The 20,331-nt window shown below is 39.9% G+C and overlaps 2 protein-coding genes across 15 annotated transcripts in view; one reads left to right on the forward strand and one right to left on the reverse strand.

Annotated features, from left to right (window-relative positions):
• Positions 1-711: 711 nt before the first annotated feature.
• Positions 712-9,343, forward strand: si:ch73-206d17.1 (tyrosine-protein kinase STYK1). Of its 3 annotated transcripts, none has more exons than XM_061258507.1 (11): positions 712-1,210; positions 1,386-1,449; positions 1,907-2,053; positions 2,526-2,576; positions 2,966-3,163; positions 3,619-3,800; positions 5,210-5,293; positions 6,554-6,771; positions 7,104-7,144; positions 8,105-8,201; positions 8,633-9,343. In XM_061258507.1, the coding sequence occupies exons 2-11, from the start codon at positions 1,401-1,403 to the stop codon at positions 8,802-8,804; spliced, it is 1,239 nt and encodes a 412-aa protein (XP_061114491.1). In that variant the 5' UTR covers positions 712-1,210; positions 1,386-1,400; the 3' UTR covers positions 8,805-9,343. The 3 variants fall into 3 exon arrangements, with proteins under 3 accessions (XP_061114491.1, XP_061114493.1, XP_061114492.1); XM_061258508.1 differs by lacking the exon at positions 712-1,210 and adding an exon at positions 1,222-1,241; XM_061258509.1 differs by lacking the exon at positions 2,526-2,576 and having other exon boundaries at positions 8,633-9,340.
• An 834-nt stretch (positions 9,344-10,177) lies between these two features.
• Positions 10,178-20,331, reverse strand: part of LOC133139383 (basement membrane-specific heparan sulfate proteoglycan core protein-like) — a 152,958-nt gene continuing 142,804 nt past the window's right edge. For 11 of the 12 annotated variants that reach the window (XM_061258878.1, XM_061258887.1, XM_061258886.1 and 8 more), the window contains 7 exons: positions 19,696-19,771; positions 18,506-18,584; positions 17,653-17,694; positions 15,866-15,936; positions 15,129-15,212; positions 14,907-15,010; positions 10,178-13,817 (listed from right to left, as the gene is read on the reverse strand). In XM_061258878.1, coding sequence (XP_061114862.1) covers positions 13,645-13,817; positions 14,907-15,010; positions 15,129-15,212; positions 15,866-15,936; positions 17,653-17,694; positions 18,506-18,584; positions 19,696-19,771 — 629 coding nt within the window. In that variant the 3' untranslated portion in view covers positions 10,178-13,644. The remainder of the gene's footprint in view (positions 13,818-14,906; positions 15,011-15,128; positions 15,213-15,865; positions 15,937-17,652; positions 17,695-18,505; positions 18,585-19,695; positions 19,772-20,331) is intronic. The other variant, XM_061258879.1, reaches the window with a different exon arrangement.

A 20,331-nucleotide genomic window follows, 5' to 3' on the forward strand; every position in this document is an offset into this window, starting at 1 on the left:
GAAGCACAGTGGAACAAATCATACTTCACAGAGGAACAAAATATCCTGAAAAAGAAGTGTGAACGCTTAAAACAATGTCTGTGGAACTATCCTTCTGGAGGACAAAGGAAATAGGAGTGGGGCTCTTCTGTACTGTAAGCCACTTTCTATTTCAAAAGCATTTCTGTTCCTTCTTTCTTCTTTCTACATTAAGTAGGAATTTGTTAAATAAAGTTAATGTCAACTCTGTGGTTCCCAACAAGTGTTCCTGGAGATCTACCTTCCAGTGGGTTTTTACTCCAACCCTAACAAAGCGTACCTCATTCATCAACTAGAGATCTGGTTGTGTTGCTAATTAGTAGAATCAGACATGCCAAATTAGTTTTTAAATTAATTACAGGACAGTATACCTCAGTAACAGGGTTGGAAACCATTGTCTTAGTTAATCAAAATGACAAATACTGTTATTTATGTTAATAAATATAAACTAAGAAGTATTTACTTGATTAGTCCAGCTGCCAGCCAATTATATCCTCCAAACATGTATGATAAGATACAAGAGCTCACAAAGCTGAAAGTTTGCCTCGTCTGCAGTTGAACGCTCAAATCAGCACCTTGGACCCTGGTTAATAATAAACCTACAAGTTTTAAAAAGAAGTCACATGCTCCGGTGCATGACAAGGCACGGCGGTTTCATGTTTCCCCTCCACACACAGTTTGCCAGAGGATGTAAACAATGCAGCTACCCTTAGTTTACCGAATGACAGGGGGTTGTAGTGAACTTTACCGGAGAAGACCTCTCTCTTCCTTGTAAGATATGAACTGTCAGATTAGTTGTCCAGCCTATTTTAAGGTCAGTGTAGTCTACGGCCAATTAAGGGAATACAAACCAATTTATTTACCCACAGGGGGGAAAAGCATTTTCAACGCTATTTGGATCCTGCCATTGCTACAGAGACGATCTTTATCTTACTCGGCATGGTGGTTTGAAATGATTCTAGTCGTCTCTGTTTTGCATCGTTATTGAAGTTAGATCGTAGAATTTCGATTTGCTGCTAATGTTGACAACTCGAGACCTTAAAGCTCTTATCTGGGGGTGCATCAATGCTGAACTTCCTCATTCACGCTGGCTGGACCATGCCCAAAAATGGAGCCACACGTGTGCGCGCAACTTTAATGTGTCTATAACACCATTTGTCTTCCCTATTCTGAAATGGAATTGTGTGTGGAGGTAAGGTTACTTGTACACGATGAACGAACCAGTAAGAATGCCAGCAAAAAAAATGTTTGATTGTTTTTGGGGGTAATTGTGGGTCATGAATTTCACTGCTGTTTTGTAATGTTTGGTTGATTGCTTGTAGTTTTCCTTGGCTTTCGAATAATTTTAAGTATGCCGTTTCTCTCAGATGTGAGAATTACCAATGGATGTACAGACACCTCCGTGCAACACCACCTCGGAAAATCAGTGTGGTAGGTTGAAATAATGTTTTCAAACGATTTGCTAATATTTCCCACCGTATCACAAGACTTTCTTATTAACCTGTCTACAAATTAATCTTAAAAATGGATAATTGCGTCATAGTACTGAATTAGAATAAAAATGATGTGGTAATTTTATAGATAATGATTAGAATCTTTTCCTTCTTGTATCACTACCCCAAATCCATGCCCTTGCACATTCGTCTGGGAAATGCCTGAGGTTATTTCACTCAGTTTTCTAGATAAGGGAAAATAAATATCAAGCATGAACTGATTAATGTGCGGGTAGTTCACAGTTCACTTGGCCTAAATATTTGATATTGTTGGAAGGTGTCTGGTTCTGCTTAAATAGCATCTACAGGTCTTTATGTGTTTTGTTGTACTGTACATGTGGAACAGATGTTGGGTTGGCTCCATGATATGTATTTTCATCCCGTCTTTGATTCAGGAGTAAAGTCCAGTTCGTACGCTCTGATTATCATCCCGGTCCTCTTGGCCGTGAGCACTGTGGTTGTGGTTGCGCTCATTGTGTACAGCGTCTGCTGCAAGAGGCAAGAGCGAGCTGTGACTGTTGTCTTCAACAGCGATACAAGTGGTAAACATGCACTTAAATTGTATTATTCTCCGTATTATGCATTTATCCATTAGATATCAGTGTAGAAAATAGCTTACACGTTTGTTACCAATAGCCCATTGCATTGGTGTTTTGGAACACATGCACCTCAAGACTGTCAGCATCTCTGGTGTCTTTACCACTGTGGGAAATGTATCTCATCAATGGGGGGCCAGAACAGATAGGTGACATGATGGGATTTTGCCGAAACAGTCTCTCTTACTATGTATCGAGAGTTGGAGAAAACCACCGTAATTGCTGCTACAACTGAAATTAGTCCTGTTAAAGTCACACTATGAGCGTACATATATGGGTTAAGTAAAAAAAAAAAAAAAAAAGGTCAGGGTTGTTTGCTTTGCGATTTACAGAATTGGTACACTCTCATAAATAAAGGTATAAAAAGTACATAAAAAGCTACAAAAAAGCCTCTTCATCAGGATTTATTCTTTATTAGCGCGCTCTCTTGAAGGCTGGGCTGATGGAACCCTCCTGCCCACATGTACCAGTAAAGAACTTTTTTATTCTACTTATGTATTTTACTTATTTATTGGCTCTTTCATACAATTTTATTCATGTTTTAATTTCAAAATACATTGTTTTATTTATTGTTTCTATGTTTTTAACCTTTAGAATGATTATAATTGCTGTGCTTTTGTTTTTATTTTCCTGTTCAGCACATTGAACTGTAGTCAATATGAAATATGAAAGCTGCTATACAAATAACGCTATTAGTATTATAATTAATATGTGATTGTGACAAGGCTTGTCTTCTGAACGCAAAACCTACATGTTCTCAGTTTGGTGGCTCAGTTTAATTAAAAATTTTTTTACCCACAAGCTGTCTTTTGGAAGTACGATAGTTTTCTGATCTTTGATCTTCCTTTGCTGGGGCAGGCAAGCGTGTCCGCAGCACCGGGTGCGGGTCTGTGCTCGTGAGCACGGTGTCCGGGCCCCTGGGCCCCTGGGAGATCCCTGAGGACTGTGTGCTGGAGGAGCTGGCCTTCCTGCACACGGGGCGATACGGACCGGTCTGCAGGAGCCAGCTGAGCGCAGGCCAGGTCACCAGCGCAGTGGTGGTCAAGACACTCCGAGGTACCACGGCAACACGCGGCCCGCTATCCGCAGGCGCTGTAGTTTTGAGGCTGTAGCGGGACTGAACTGGTGTGCCGTTTCCTTGGGATTGTAGCTCACTTCCCCAGGGTCTAACAAGACGAAAGTAGTGTTTGTAGGGGTAATGTGCAAACCAGTAACATTATAAAGGTTCAATAGACATCTGATGAATAACGTCATATTAATACAACCAGTTTGCTCCTCATTTTAGCTCAATGGCTATTTCTTATTTGGGTCCTTGTTGTGTTCCACTTAAACAAGCTCTTTTTCAGTCTCCACTGGAGTCATTGGAACATCATTAATGGATATCATTTTCCCTCCACAGTAATTATTATACTCTGTTGTCAAATCCTTCACTTCATGTACTGTAAAAAGAATTGAGTCATATACATTGAAGTCGTTTTGACGACTGTTATTTCCACATATCTGCCTCTCAGACAGTACCAGCCAGGCTGAGGTGAAAGAGTTTGTGAACTGGGCGCGGTTCCACGCTGTTGTCAGCAGGCATGAGAACCTGGTGCAGATGCTCTTCTGCCAGACCCGACATGTGCCCATGTACCTGGTCCTGGAAGACGTCAACCCAGGAAACCTGCTGCATTTCCTCTGGAGCCTCCGGAACGTAAGACCCCATCAGCCGAGTACCTACAGCAGAGAACGCTTTATATTATTATCATATGTTATTATGTTAGTTTGAATTGACACAAAATTATTTTGACAAAATGACTAGCCTTTTATCCATAAAAAATTTGAAACATCTCATTTTAGAGCCTGAGTTAAGTGAAAGTTTGACACCTGTATGGGGTGTGCCACCAGGATCATCCACAAAGAAATCTCGAGATAAAAATGGTTGTATGTTTTCTTAGCTGTACCTTCAGCAAAGCTGTGTAAAATATAACTCCACACATTTGTATGCAGGAATTATACGCAACATATCCTTATGTTTATTTCATGCTTACCGTTTAATCCCACCAATTCAGAACATTAGATTATACAGTATTGACTGGTCGATTCTCGGGAAAAGAGTCAAAGTCCGGGGCTGGTGGATGATATGTTTTTATTGCAATAATATTCTGGTCCAGAAGAGCAATGCGCAAGACAAAACTTAACGCTTTGCTAAACATCTCTTGGTCATTCCAATCTTTATACCTTTTTAAAACTCGTCATCGGAAGGGGGGCTGTTCTGTCAAAGGTCACAAGATGCTGGCTCAGTGCCCCGACTCTCATTCTCCCCACTCTCACTCGCTCTAGGTTTTACAGAAGTATCTTTGCATGGTGTATCTATTCTCTATAAGCATTTAACTCTTGTTAATGTTAGCTGATACATTTTATCATTCATTAGTACAATAATCCATAATGCAAACTATTGTTCTCAATACATTGTTATTCTTTGGCATGCATGTTACATTTCAACATAAATTTTAGTATTAAGGCAGTCTCTTCCTTTGGCATACAGAGGCCTCCCATCTGTTCTTGGTTCTGGTTCACATGGTCTTTTTCCAAAATCATCTTTTAAAATATGGCCAATAAGTCTCTTATTCATGGCCCCTCAAGTATCAAGATTAAGAAAGGTTAACTGGTTTTTAAGAGACCAGAACACTGAATGGGGTCAAATAGAATTCATGTTATGTTTGTGGTCTAAGTATCCCCAGCTTAAAGCTAAAAGGTTTCTATGATTATTTTCTATTGAGTGCTTACACTTTCTGAACAGTGCTCAGTGCTCATCATTTTAGCCATATCAGTCCTAGTGCCCATTGGCTGATCTGTACATACAGGCCATTTTGTATATACAGGGCATTTCGTGATTTTTGTTTCTGATTTGTCATCTTTCTCTACAAGTCGAAGCTGAAGGAAAATCTCATTTTCTCAATGTAATGGACATTTCTGTTTTTTTCCTATTGTAATTTGCCCAGTTTTATGCTGTGACTGCTATGATTAAGTTTTGAGTAAAGGGGGTGGGTACTGTTAAGTAGCAATATGGTGTTAACCTTGAGAATGAAGTTTGACATGACTTTGCTTATCACACTGAAGGAGGATCCTGGCACACCGAGCCAATCACAGCAGTTTTGCGAGAAGTCGGTGTACTTGCTGGCGAAGCAGGTCGCAGCTGGTCTGGTAAGTCTTATACTGCATGAGTCAGACTTCACGTCAGTGTTGAGTTTAGAGCATGGTCAGTTATGGGATTATCAGTAACTCCTAGAAGACAATGGTGATGCTTAAACTTGGAAATGGAAATGATGTGTAAAACAACCTGCTCTTGTTAACTATTGAACAATTAGGGCTACCTCTGGTTCTTAAAGAAAAGTTGAAATAACTTTTTCTTCAATTTAGTCAATTCTTCATAACCATATAAACATGTCTTACAGTATATATTATGAAATTGTAATGCTTTTTTTTTTAATTGTAAGTTTTTTTCCATCCACTTCCTGGAAAACAAGATTGGACAAATGGTTTACCAGCGGGCGTGTATTTAAATAAAATGTCTGCCAATTTTCCGTTCCCCTCCAGTCCATATCTTATTCTCCCCCCCCCCCGACCCATAGGTCACGGCTCTGCTTCCCCCTCCTCAATCCTCAATTCAGCTCTCTGCCCTCCGAAAATTAAGCTTGTGCTGCTCTAACCTCCATTTCATCTGGTCTTTAAGGAAGTATCCGAGCACTACTGGTGATGAAACTTTTGTGAAATTTTGTTTGCATGGCTGAACATTTGCCTCTAAAATATGATGCAGATTGAATACCTGATGGCATGATAGAACAAAACATATTTTCTACCTTTGAGGCTTTACTGAATGTGCATTTTTTATTATTATTTGTACTTGATGTGCACAAATAATAATTGGCATATGTAAGGCCACTTACCTTCCAGGACCAAGAATGGTCATTCCTGCTGTAAAATATTTGAAAAGAACTGCCATATTCTGCATAGACTAACAAACTTCTGCTTAGGCCAATCGCCATTGGTGTGTGAGTGTGTATGAATGGGTGAATAAGAAGCATCAATTGTAAAGCGCTTTGGATAAAGGTGCTATATAAATTCCAACCATTTACCGTTTAGGTGTTTTATTTCCTGAAAATTATGATGTACATCCACTTATCTTACACTAGATGACAGTGTTGTGCAATAAATTGCACTTTGCTGATCATTCTATCCTGCCCTGGTCCAAGAGAGTATTGGTCTGCTGGTTTTACTTGTTACTCTGTACAATTATTCATTACATTGTTTACTTACATGATTTCTTGGGTCAAAAGAGGGTAGAGGAAAAAAAACACCGCAGACCCTGTGGCTTTCCAGGAGCGTGGAAAAGGGCCGGTGCAATACTGTCATTCACTGTAATATTGTTATAAGATGGTATTCAGTGTAGCGTCCTCTTCCCAGGAATATCTGCACTCTGAGCACAGGCTGGTGCACGGTGATGTGGCGGCGAGGAGCGTGCTGATTGGCGCAGGGCTGTCGGTCAGAGTCGCAGGCCTGGGCATGGCCTTTGAGGCTTGGGAAACGGGCAAAGTAGCCAATCGGCGGGCGGCGGAGGTGCCCCTGAAATGGCAGGCACCGGAGCGGATAACACACCTGGCCATGACCACCAGGAGTGACGTGTGAGTGTGCGCTCTTTAGCCCCTCCCCCCTCTGTCCGCTGCAGAAGAGGATGAGTTACAATTCAAGTATTGCAGGACATTTTCGAAAAAGGATTACTGGTGTCTCTACTGGTGTGACTCTGTTTCATGGTTCATGACAGCTGGACAGGTGACTGTTCATTTTAGTCATATGGCCAATTTATGAACCCCATCTCCCCCCAAAATGGGTGAGCGTTCAAAATGTTGACTGTTGTGTCAGATTGCGTACTTCACGACTATTCATATTAAAATCTTGTTGTGACACCAATGTTAAACCCCTTTTCTTTACAAGTGCATTTCTCTTTTTGATGTAGGTGGTCTTTTGGTATTCTCCTGTATGAGTTGGTCACTTTAGGTAAGCTGGCCAGGAACTGTTGAATCCACACATTTTGTTTTGCATTGCAAACTCCTAGATAATAATTTATTGTATGGAATTTGTATTTATACTGTAATATCAATATTAATATTTGGTCAAAATTAAGGATGCACTGCTTCAGAAAATCGGCACTATACCACATGAGGTTTCATGTCAAAGCCTGCGCACCTCACAGCAGGATAGTGGGTGGGATTCTGAGCATTGGGATGGCCCCAGCTGCCTAAAGTACTAGTTTTACAAGGCTGCTGTGCTAGGGTTTTTTTCTGGGACCGCCCCATATTTCAGACCCTTTTCATGTGCCTGATTTAATTTAAAAAAATCTAGACTTGTCCATTATTTTAGGAATGACCCTACACTGGACACTCTGTATGCTGTATCTACATACATGCTTTCTCATGCTATTCTCTGCTTAAACTTTGGTACTTTATCGCAACCCATATTAATGTTTCTGTTGTGTTGCATTGAATTGCTAATTCATTGATCGATCAGTTTCGTCGTTGATAATCTTTTATTTTAGCTTCAGGCACCTAGGACGGTTTGTGTGCTGGGACGCGCTGTCAGAGCAGCTCTGTAAACAGGCTCTGTCGTGACTAGCGCAGGTCAGAGCAGCTCTGTAAACAGGCTCTGTCGTGACTAGCGCAGGTCAGAGCAGCTCTGTAAACAGGCTCTGTCGTGACTAGTGCAGGTCAGAGCAGCTCTGTAAACAGGCTCTGTCGTGACTAGCGCAGGTCAGAGCAGCTCTGTAAACAGGCTCTTTCGTGACTAGCGCAGGTCAGAGCAGCTCTGTAAACAGGCTCTGTCGTGACTAGCGCAGGTCAGAGCAGCTCTGTAAACAGGCTCTGTCGTGACTAGCGCAGGTCAGAGCAGCTCTGTAAACAGGCTCTGTCGTGACTAGCGCAGGTCAGAGCAGCTCTGTAAACAGGCTCTGTCGTCACGCAGGTGCGCCCCCGTATCCTGGGCTGGAGCCTCTGGACGTGTTGCCACAGATCCGGAGCTCGTACAGGATGGAGAAACCAGAGAGCTGTGGAACACCGCTGTAAGTTCACTTGGGCGATGGAGTCTTGTCCCTGCAATGACATGCTTCAAAACAATCTATCACAGGTGCAGGTTTGTTCTCCTTGTCCTGTTTTAGGCCATTGCCTAAAATAAGCACAAAAATAAGTCAAACCTAACTTAAAGTCTAAATATGTCTTATATTTAGACAAAAAAAAATCTTAACTCAAAATAAGAAAAAAAGATGAGGTGAGTGTTTAACTCATTTCAGTATTTGCCAATGGGGTAGCACACTTTCACTTGTCAAAGGTTAACTTGTGAGTACAAAAAATATTAAGTCTCATTACAAGAATATAAGGCAGACATTTTTGCAGTGTAGAAGCATTTCTGTCCTAACAGGATGAAAAAAACGTAATAAGAAGTGGGTCCTAACACTGCTACGAGACCCACTGTGACCTGGCCCTCCTCTCGTAGGTACGAGCTCATGAAGTGCTGCTGGATGTTGAACTCCAGCGACCGGCCCACGTTTCCAGCCATCATCCAGCTCCTCCAATCCTACACGGACCTCGCTGACACAAAAAGGCTGTCTTCCCTAGAAAGCATGAACATTTTTGAATACAGTAAGAAGGCAGGTGTGTTTCCCTGACGACCACACACAGAGAATTGTAGGACGTTGAAAAGTCAACTTCCTGATGTTTGTCATTTTCACATGCGGTCATTGTAACAGGCAAAATGTCATCCTTGCGGGCATGAAAGGTTGTGATATGTTTGGGACTAAATGAGAAATTGCAAATAAACCATTGATTTTAGGTCCCATACATCAAATAAACTACATCTGACCAAAGTAATTAGGACAACAAAGTATTTATTTAGTCTTGTTCAAAGTAGATCCACCAAATTCTGTCTACATTCTCACACCATTGGTGCTCTGTAGTGACTGCTGTGCATGGTCACGTTTCCTAGCCACTATCACACATGACCAAAAATAGACATTGCTCATGTGTCTTAAATGGATTGTTGTCTTTGACAATTGCATGAGTGAATCACTTTTGGATTTAAATGGATGTGGTCATTTTGTTAGTGACCATAAACATTTCATATTGAATTTTATTTTTATTCATACAGATCTGTATGTATGTAATTGACTTTGTACTTTGTGTTGATGTTTCTATGCTCAAATAAATATGGTTTCCAATGGTTAGTCTCCATCACCCAAAGTCTGCAGACTGTTTCTATAGAGTGCATCTCACATTTTGTCTCTGCTCTCTCTCCCCAGCTTGTGTCAGTCCAGGCAATGATATTGTGAAGTATCTCCATACATTAAAGTATAGCAATGATATACACTCAGTGATCACCTTATTAGGTAGTCCTGTACAACAGCTTGTTAATGCAAATATTTAATCAGCCGATCATGTGGCAGCAACTAAATCCATAAAAGACCAAATGTAATCTAAGAGACTTTGACAGTGGAATGATTGTTGGTGGCAGACAGGGTGTATTGAGTATCTCAGAAACTGCTGATCTCCTGGGATTTTCATGCACAACAGTCTCTAGAGTTTGCAAAGAATTGTGTGAAAAACAAAAAACGTCCAGTGAGCTGCAGTTCTGTGGGTAGAAACGTGTTGGTAATGAGAGAGGTCAGTGGAGAAGGGCCAGACTGGTCAAAGCTGACAGAAAGGTGTCAGTAATGCAATAGCAACGCATTACAACAGATGTACGCAGAAGGGCATCTGTGAACACACACAACATGTCAAACCTATAAGTGGACAGGCTACAGCAGAAGTTTAATAAAATAAATACCTAATAAAGTGCTCACTGAGTGTATAAGTCTTTCTCTAGGAGCTGCCTGACCACAACTCTTAACATTTTCTCATCACAATCACATATTTTCCCCTGTGGCTGAGCATGGGTGGTACAAACGCGTGTGCACACATATGGACGATAAAAATATCGGTGCTAACTAGTCCTGGCCTGAGTTTAATTAAGTCCCAAATTAAAAGTCTGAGAGTTGTACAAATATGGGTTTGTAAAAATGATAAGTTTTATTCCATGTTTCAAAAGACCTTGATTGTTCATGCAACACTTCCACAGATCAAGGCTGAATGCTAGTTTTTAACAGACATAGAAAACAAATAGCTTTACCCAACCCACAAAAGAGAAGGCAGTAGCATTGTTCTGTATTAAGAGGATTTCTACAAAACATGTTATTGACAAAGTGCATGATGTTGCAATACCTTGTGAGATGGTAAGTTGGTGTGTCCTTTCTGGCTAAGCATGGCCTCAGAAAAGCGGATATGATATCCTGCATTTTATATCCTGAAGTCGAGGGATGAAATACAACATATCCAAAAAATATAAATGGTAAAGGGTGGGGGTCAGGGTGGGGTAATGGTAAGGTTGCGGCATCAAGATTTGGGATATGGTCCGGGTGGGGTGTGGACCTGGTAAGGGTGGGGGTGTCAGCGTTTGGGGAATGGTAAGGGTGGGGGTGTCAGTGGAGGGGCTATCAGTTGGGGGTTGGGGTAGGGTAAGTTCTTCAGATGGGTAGGGTAAGGGTAGGTTCTTCAGACAGAAGAGAACGGCACATAAAATGTGATTCAGTGCTGCCATTCCATTTTTAGAATGTAAGCTGGGTTAAGCCACAGGAACTCTACTGTTTGTGCCTTGATTCTTCCCCTTTGGCTTTATTCAAAAGCTCAAAAATAAACACTTAAAACAAACATATATATTTTCAAATAATATAAGAACAAGTAAGATATTTAAATTGAAAAGTGGCAACATTCCCCTTTTAAAAGATTACTTTTTTTCCATTTAAGCAATTCCATAACAATAATCACTTTATATTTGCTTTTATGATTGAACATGCACAGTCCCTGACAGAAGGCTTCTATCATATGGAATGCTAGTAGGACTTGTGCAGTTTTCGGGTCTGAGTGCCCGTGTACAGTAGAGAATGTGTCCTGCTCTACTGGTGCAGAATGAATGCTTTATTGCTGGTCTGATGTAACATATGTAAAATACGACAGCTGAGCCACACAAAATGGACTCCGTGTTCTTCTAAATTCCAAGGCAGGGCCCAAATGTTATGACTCCCAGCTACACATCCTAGTGAAATATCTCTTCTTAAAGTGTTTCAGCAGGTGCCAAAGGCAACACAGTTTTTCCGTGATAACGGTCGAATGACACACAAACGTGTCCAGTACGATAACAAAACAAAGTGAACAGGCTGTTCAGTAGAATCTGTTTTACTCATATTATACAAAAAAAAAAAATCAAAAGGGTATTCTAAAAAAAACAAAACAAAAAAACAACACTTTTCCGTCGTTGATGGGTGTTTAAGAGTTTCAAACTGTAACAGCATTTCCTAAGATACAACAAACTCAGGGAGAACAGGTTTTTGGGTGAGAGGCAAATATTAGTTGAGGGGGCAGGGGTTGCAACTTACTTATCTCTCTTGGAGATTCAGCATTAAAAATTAAGCTTAAGGAGTGGGGGGCTTTAAACTAATATAATAACCAAAGGAAAACAGGTGAACTTTTATGGCTTTACAACATCAGAAACGAGCCAAGAAGTAACATTAAAAAATAAAAATAAATTAAAAGGAAGCATTGTTATGCAAATTGGTAGTGCTCATTTTGAACAGTAACAATAATAAGAAAAGACCTAAAGCAGATTGAACCTCAAATGGAACCGCCGCGTGATTGTTAAAGCTAACCCATATCAGTGGGTTTGCCTTTATTCCACTCTAAACACAGCCCACAAGAGTCTACTCTACACCAATCTTACATGGCTTCACTTTCACTGAGATGCTCTCTTGTTCTACATTTTATTACACCACAAATGTCACCAACTGCCGTCGATAGGACCTGTCCCATGTCACGGATGTGAAGGTAAGACGAGTGACCCTGAACACAAAAAGGTTTCATTTGAGGCAGGTTTCTGCATAGACCCTCCTGAGGTTTCTGAGTGAAAGACAGCTGCTCTCTGTAGCTAGAACCTTGTGTAAAAAAGAAGAAAACTGTGCAGGATCAGGGAAGCAAGGGGACATTTTTGGGGTGGATGGGGTCAAATGTACAAAAACAAGGCACTACCACATATAAAAGTAGACAAAATATAAAGACTATGATCAACAAAGTTACCTGACTAGCAGATAGGCGTGATTGTGACCGAGCAAGTTATATTATTTATTTTTTGGCAATATTGTGGACTGGTTTTAAAAACATGTTCTTTACACCGATTATGTGTCTTCAGAATCCACTCGATTAGATACAGTGTTTTTGAACACTGGGCAGAAATCCAAGGGAACTCTGTGTGATAGTCATAGAAATACACGTGTCCTCGTCATGCAAATCAAATAGGAACAACCTTCCAAAATTCATCCATTTCTGCCAAAGCAATAATTACAATGCCATCTTGTGGGATTGCCGTGGTTGGGGGGGGGGGGGTGAGGCTGGGTGCTTGGATATGGAGGTGGGGCTGGGGCTGGGATGTTGGACATGGAGAATAGGTTTTGTGTGAAAAATATGTGATCAAAAATGCACAGCATATCTACAGATGAGTAGTTGTATCACAGAAAAAAAAACAGAAAAGTGACTTTGTAATAGGGTAATTCTTGATAAACACTTGACATTAGCACCATTTGTTCATTTAATCATATTTCTGACACCAAACGCATAGAGCGACTGCATATGACAGGTGAAACATTCCCTAAGTAAAAAAAACAAGTGGTTTGGCAAAAACAAAAGCACTGGTACTTTAAAGTGTGTTCTCTTAAAGTACTTTATTTCCTCACCTGAGACGAAGATGTTGCTCTTTTTGCCCCTGCCAATTCCCTGTCCCCCCGAAAGCCACTTTTAAGAAAAGCAGAGCATGCTCGTCCAAATGGTGTCCAGAAAAGCTACCGAAAATGATGAGGCGAGAAGGCCTAAATGTCTTCAAGTATTAACACGACTAGGCCACAAAGCCTGGGACACACAGTATTACAACCCAGAATCAAATCCAGGAGGAGCAGGTTATGGTTAGTTTGTAATTCTCCCCCCCCCCCCACAAATATATATATATATATTTATATATTTATTTATATGTATATAAATAAAATTCAGTGCTGTAAAAACATCTCCAACTCCTAAGGATCTCCCCTGTAGTAGAAGAGCTAATTTTTCTTTTCTCTTTATGACTAAAAGCTACTGCTTTGATGTATGTAAACTGAACTGGAGCTCCTGTAGTAATAGTCCTTCATTGATGATACAACACTGATTGTTTTTGAAGACTTGTTAATATAATTTCTTTTTTCTTTCTTTTTGGTTTAATGCAGTGCAGAGCAAAGACAATCCGTTTCTCAATTTTTTGGTAGCAGCAAAGCACCGTGAGTTTGTATGGGTATGTATGGGTGTGCGCGTGAGTGTCTGTGAGTGTATGAGTGAGTGTTGTGGTGTTTATTCTCCAGAGTCAGTGGGCTGTCGTCGTCGTCGTCTCCGCTGGCTGCTTTATGAGGAACAGCGCTCCACGTTGATGCCCTCCTGGGCGTGGGCCTGCAGGTCGATGGGCCGGGCCGGCTGCTCGCCTGGCCTGGTGTTGGTCAGCGCCAGGTTCTTCACGCAGCCCGTCATGCCCGAGGAGAACTTGCCTCCCGTCAGCGCCGCCATGTCGGGAGCTCCGCCTGCAAAGCACGCCTCGCTCGTTAGGACATTACAGGACATGATGAAAACGGAGAGCCGTTTGGTTACCCTCCATCTTGGCTGAATTCCCAGCCTGCCTCTTTCAACCTGCCACCTAATCATCCCCTGATTTCATTGGCTAAATGAAAATTCTCTCCCTCTTCAACCGATGAGTTGTGAGTATTCTGCCACAAAATGGCTGCTGTTGCATCACCCAGGTGGGTGCTGGTGATGGTTGAGGTGGATGCTGGTGATCAGTTTCCCTTGTGTTTTGAGTGTGATATATAAATCTATCCATCCATCAACTAGACTCAATTGAATATGCTTCTTGACATATTCCATTTAAAACTGCTGATCTGGAGACTGTCTGTCTATGGGTCTGCAGACTGCTGCTTCCCTTTGTGTTCTCCGCCTGATGTTGTATGTTTTAGTACACAGTAAGAACCATTGCTAAATTGCTTTGAATTCACAATTTCTGTGTTCTAGGCATTCTCCTTTACAGTTTAATTGACACGCATATTGCAAGCATTCTTTCTGACATTAACTCACAGTTTATAAGGTTTCATGTACTTTACTTTTCGACAATTGATTGGTTAGCTATAATGCATAAAGACTAGGATACTTCCTACTGTTACTTTGGAATTCTCTGGTCTCTGGAAGCTCAGGAAGTTCTCTGGAGCACACAGACTCCCCAGATTAATCTGTTTTATTTTAAACTAAAGATTTGGAATGAGCAACTACTGACTCTGAATATTTCTTCAACATCATTGCTGCCAATAAAACTTCACCCACGTAAAAGGGACGAGGAGGAAAAGCGACAAAAAATATTTCCACAACAAGTGCAAGATATCCATGCGGATATATCCATGCTCCACTGTCTCCAGCAGAGGGAATCTGAGCCTGAAACATTACTACTGCTGTTTCCGATAAGGTAATGTAATGGAGGGATCATATACTATATGTGGACATGATTGATTCATTATAGCTAAAATAACTATATGCATGTTTGCATAGCATTGAAAGGACAAAGATAATTACTTTCGTTCAGATGATGATCATAATAACAGAAATTACTTTAGAAATGAGCTTACCCAGGAATACGTTGCCTTTGGTGTTCACCATGACGCTTTTGCCTTGAGAATGTCCTCTGCTAATGGGTCCTCCATCAACCTGGACATAACCCAGTTTACCAGTCCTGTCCATGAGAAAACGAACGCGTTACTTGACACCACCACATCACCAACACTTGAGCTGTATGGATGCTACATGTATACAGGTGTGCTACGCTGTAACTGAGGATATGAATGCTCTACCTCACTGCTGTAACCTTATGCCACTTCCCGTCATTGATTGGTTCTTCAAAGATAATCTCCGCCTCCCCGCTGCCCAGCTGGTAACTGTGGACAACATTACATTACATTATTGGCATTTGGCAGACGCTCTTATCCAGAGCGACGTACAACAAAGTGCATACCCATAACCAGGGATAAGTTCGCTGAAAGACCCTAGAGGGAAGTACAATTTCAACTGCTACCTGTACAACAAAGATAAGGACAAGGGCCTTTTTTTTTCTTTTTTTTTTTGAACAAACAAACAAACAAACAGAGCAAAAGTGACCAAAGTTAACTATCCAAACACTGCTTACCTAGCCAACTAAAAATACCGATACACAAAGCAAGTCACAGAGACAACAATTAAGGTTCACAGGGAGGTAGGGAGGGATGGGGACAAGACATGAAACTCGACCGTCAAATAAAAAGCCAACCTTATTTAAAGACTTATTTAAAGACCGCTTAGAGCAGTTCCCCACAAAGGACAATAACAGGATATGGAACAAATGAGCAGATATTTAAATAACAATAGTATAAACAATTCAGATGTAGGACGATAATAAAATACAAGAATTAGGGGAAATATACATGGACATTTCAGAAAATTCTATGGAAGCTTAGCAACATTTTTAAAATGCACAATGGATAAAAGGTATATGTAAAAATACATTTGCATCTACTAATGTATAAAAAAATTAGAACGCATTTAAAAACTGTACCTGAAAACCAGCTGTCCACTTTGTAAACCTAGACTTATGAAGTCTTTCCCTTTTCCTTCTTCTCCAAGTTCCTAGAAATGACATTTTTTAAATTAAAGATATCACATCACCTATACAAACATTCAGTGTTTTTCAGTATGATTCTCTTAGCATCCAATCCATAAACTGATAGAGACTGTAGGCAAGAAAAGCTAATTCCACTGGAAATCAATGAAATATGGTTGATGGGACACACACACACAGTCAATTATCAAGTCACTATGTCCAGCCCCATGTATAAATCATTACAGTAAAAAAAAAAGTAAAAAAAAACAAAAAAAAACATGCAATCTCAGCCAATTTATATTCAAAGAAGTGTAATGGTGAGTTCCACTTTTAAATAATTCTGCCGACATTCACTGACACCATTTGTTGAGCAGTTTCCCTTAACCTACATGCAAGTCAGGGACCTCTTGAACTGAGCCTGGCCATTTGGGCTCAAGTGAAAACAGGATGCACGTAGAGACAGTGAGAGAGTTAATAGTATTGGGTGAGTTCCATTGCTGATGTACCAGACCATACTTCGTGCCGTTATGGAGTTTTTGCTTAAAAGTCATGGTAATGACATGGCAATTGTGTTAGTCATGGAAATTAATGTTCATAAGGTAGTTCCCACACTGAAATATATTATAAAATATGACTATTTTAATTATTTAATCTCATCATAGATTCTTAATTATTTGTACTCAATCTTGTTTCATATGTGTGTCTATGTGCAGTATTGTAAGCCTTGTGGAAAGTGTACAGTTTAGCACTGTTTCTGCTGGATTACTATGTACATCTAAGGTTAACGCATTTGAAAAATGTCTCCTTATAGCTTGGGATTTAAAATTATAGTGGGGTCATATACATCATAGCTTAAAACAAACTGGCATTGGTATTGACCAATATGCTAACGGCTGATATGATGACACAATTCTAATTCTGACACTTACAATTATAATGCTTTAAATGACATGAATAGATCATGAACTGAAAGTAGCCTACGCAGTCTTTTGAATTGTTTCTTTTTAACAAGTTAATTTTACCAGCCATACTCGCCAAAGCAATGCTGTAGGATTACTGTGTAGGTCTCTAGATGATCTCTGCTTAACAATAAAGCAAGAAATATTTTGTAATGCAAATAAAATTTGTTAATTTTTTTATTTCTGAGTTGATATCTGTGCTCATCTTCTTCTTCCATAGATGTGGAAAGTTAGCTGCAGTTTGTATTTGTGCTAACATGTAAAAATGGAGGTATTGGATTAGCATCATCCAATATGACCAGATAAATAATCAAAATATTAATTATCGGCCTCAGCATTTCCTTACCTGTACCCTTACGTGCCCCTAATGCACAGGCAAGAGTGAAGTAAATTTTACCCACCAATCGAAGCTTCACTGCTTTTTCTCACATTGTGCATAATTTTGTACACTCAGCAATAACGGTACAAAAAGTGCTTAAAACAAATGTTGCTGGGTCGATACCCTATAGTTGCATAGAATTGTACCCCTAGCCAGCAATATATAAACTAATTATATATTCAAGATAATATAAAAACTAACTTGTACCTTATTTGCTCTGAAAATGTACTCATTTGGACCCAAAGGGAACATTGGTACCTCCACTGTCACGTTATTTCTGAGTGTATCGAAATAAAATGCACACAAAGATATTTTGGAGTACAAGTCAATGCATTTCCTTGCTTTAAGTACTCTAAGAAGGGTTGGGTCAGGGGGTTGGTGTGGGAATCACTGGGTGTGAGTACCTTTTTACTAGCATGCAGCTTGCGGAAAGTGCCACTGGACTCCTGGAGAGATGGAAGGTGAGGGGAGTTAGCGTGATGGTGCAAACTGAGCAGCATGCTGCGGATAAGGGGCAGGCAGCTGACATGCACGAAGCAATCTGAGTACATTCTGCATGACCAAATTTACAAAAGAGTGCATGGCAGTGATGATTAATCACAGGTTAACAGAGTGGATCCTGGGAAATGGAGTATCACTGAATTCAGCACACTGCAGGAAAAATGGCTTATGCAGAAAAATGTTTGTATTGTGCTAATCCATTTTCCTTCATGGATATTATACACATGGACATGAAGTTATGAATATTATCGTATTGATAATGTTTCACCTCTATTACAAGTAATCATTTTTTAAAGAATATTTGTTGTTATATACTGCACATCATATCTTGCAGTGAGTGATTCAGCATTAATGCATTCTCAGTGGCATGGGAAGATCAAATAGTGCTTGCAGATTCAAGCCTACCACACACACTGCTCCTTTGACTCTTTATAACGGATTTGTTTAATGACTTCATTAATAATAAAGAACAAGAAATAACACTGCTAAAACTTTTTCAGTTAAAAAAGTAAAGTGTCTGTGCTGCCTTAGTTTGAACTTCAAAAGGCAAGTTATTTACACTAATCCTAGAATAAAACTCTTCTTCACGTAACTTCAAATCTCTAGTCAGCACGGACACTTTTTTACAGTAAGATGACATGACATTTTCATCATGTTTACTCAGTCTCCCAGAATCAACAGCGCATTACACTACACTGCTGCCCTGCCTATTAGCTGTAGCTCACAGATCCTATCAGAGTTGTACTGAGGACCTACCACTCCTTGCCATAATATCAAGCCCTCTGAAGTGGTGGTGCGGATCTCCAGCTCAATGGTCTCAGGGGCGTCAGGGGAACTGAAATCAGACAGGAGAACTGTTATTGATGGAGAAAGACAATGGTCTAGCCTATTGCACAGTCCTTTCCAAAAGGGATATGCTGCTTCGGCTGAATCCATCATATTTAAAGACTAAAAATCTTAAGACCACTCTCAGCCCACTAACCGTTTTCCAGGAATACTTAGAGCAGGGGTGCAGATCAAGTGCTGACCGGTTACAGGACTGTGTCAACTTCTGCTCCTAATTATTTAATTAGCTCAATTATATCTTGCTATGACATTTCGTATAAGCACCAACTATAGCTGCAGACTGCAAGTGCATACTAAGGACCAAGTACAGGATTGAACCAGGTTAGTTTATAGAGCTGTCAGAAAACTAAACGTAAGGTAAAGGCCAGCGATTCAGAGTTGGGCATTTGTGATTTACAGCGAAACTTCTGCTCTGCTAACCTCATGTAACCTCTGCTTGTACTTGTAATTTGGTGTTTCAATAGTTTTTACTGTGGCTGAATCACCTATAGTGCAATTAACATTTAAAATGTGTTCAAATAAAAAAAGAATGCACATTTATAGATGATATATTTTAGAATGCAATGATGCTATTCTTTAATAAGTAGAGATTTTGAACTATTTTGAATCATTTGGAACAACAGCATTTTGACACATTGGCCCAGAGCCTTGACTCTCACAATGTCATAATTTCACATTTCTTGCTTCACTTGATTTTAGCACAGAAATGATAAAGCACTTCTAGAGAACTGGAAACGGAAACCATGGTTCACCCTGTGACGTATCATACAACACAGAGGCTAGCCTGCTATTAGAGCAGCCTGGGTTCCACATTTCTTTTTCAATTTTGAAAATATGTTTTTAATTATTGCTTTTAATAAGGCCTGCTTTGATTTTTTTAAACGATCAATTAAGTAAGCACATTACTAACTATTGCTAATAGTGTTATTCCTGATTTACATCTTATATAACTTATTGCTTTGGCCATACTATGTGTGGTCATGGCAATAAAATAGTTTGGTTTTAATTTAGATATTTCTCTAGAAGACTAAGGTAATAGATGCCAATTCAGAACTGAAAAATGTTATATGGGAACATTTTAAAGGTTAATCTAAACTCACCTTCTGGGGAAGACTGGCTTGGGTAGAACCAGGTATCCATCGTCATGGAAATAGGCTGCATACTGAGCAGGAGCATCTAGAAACAAAACAGAGGCTGATCATGCACCTTGTGTCACCACTGGCCTTCTGGGTAATACCGCCCTCTTGTGGTTTCTGAGTCACACTGCAAGGACCTCGAAACATTCTGAAGAACATTTTGGACCTTACATTTTAAATAAGACCACAGACAGCCAGTAAGAATAGAATTGTTACAGATTGCAAACTTCAACATTTCCTTTTTAAACATGTTTAAACATGATGTTAAAAGTTAGTAAAGTAGTTCAAAGTATTAGTTCATTTTTGTACATTTTTATATTGTGTTCAAAATTATACATGGGAAAATAAACAAATACTGTATCCGTCACTAACAGCTGTTGTAAAATAAACATATATTACGCTTTCATTAACTAAGTATCACAACATTAATTATCAAATCCTCAGTTTGATGTTGAACAGAACTGTGCTTCATGCAGGGTCATTCTCCAAAAACTGCTAAGGCTTTTAATTCACACAGAGGGTTACTGTATACATTCAACTGGAAACACTTTTATTAGTCACAAACAGCATTTATCTCCTTTGTTTGTATTTCCCGTGAAT

Source organism: Conger conger, chromosome 10 (assembly GCF_963514075.1).
Source record: "Conger conger chromosome 10, fConCon1.1, whole genome shotgun sequence".
Classification (NCBI taxonomy): domain Eukaryota; kingdom Metazoa; phylum Chordata; class Actinopteri; order Anguilliformes; family Congridae; genus Conger; species Conger conger.

Excerpts from the sequence above, each read along its gene's own strand:
- si:ch73-206d17.1 (XM_061258507.1), top strand. The coding sequence starts at position 1,401 with ATGGATGTACAGACACCTCCGTGCAACACCACCTCGGAAAATCAGTGT. Across the intron at positions 1,450-1,906 it reads CACCTCGGAAAATCAGTGTG|GAGTAAAGTCCAGTTCGTAC; the intron begins GTAGGTTGAAAT and ends TCTTTGATTCAG. Across the intron at positions 3,164-3,618 it reads GGTGGTCAAGACACTCCGAG|ACAGTACCAGCCAGGCTGAG; the intron begins GTACCACGGCAA and ends TCTGCCTCTCAG.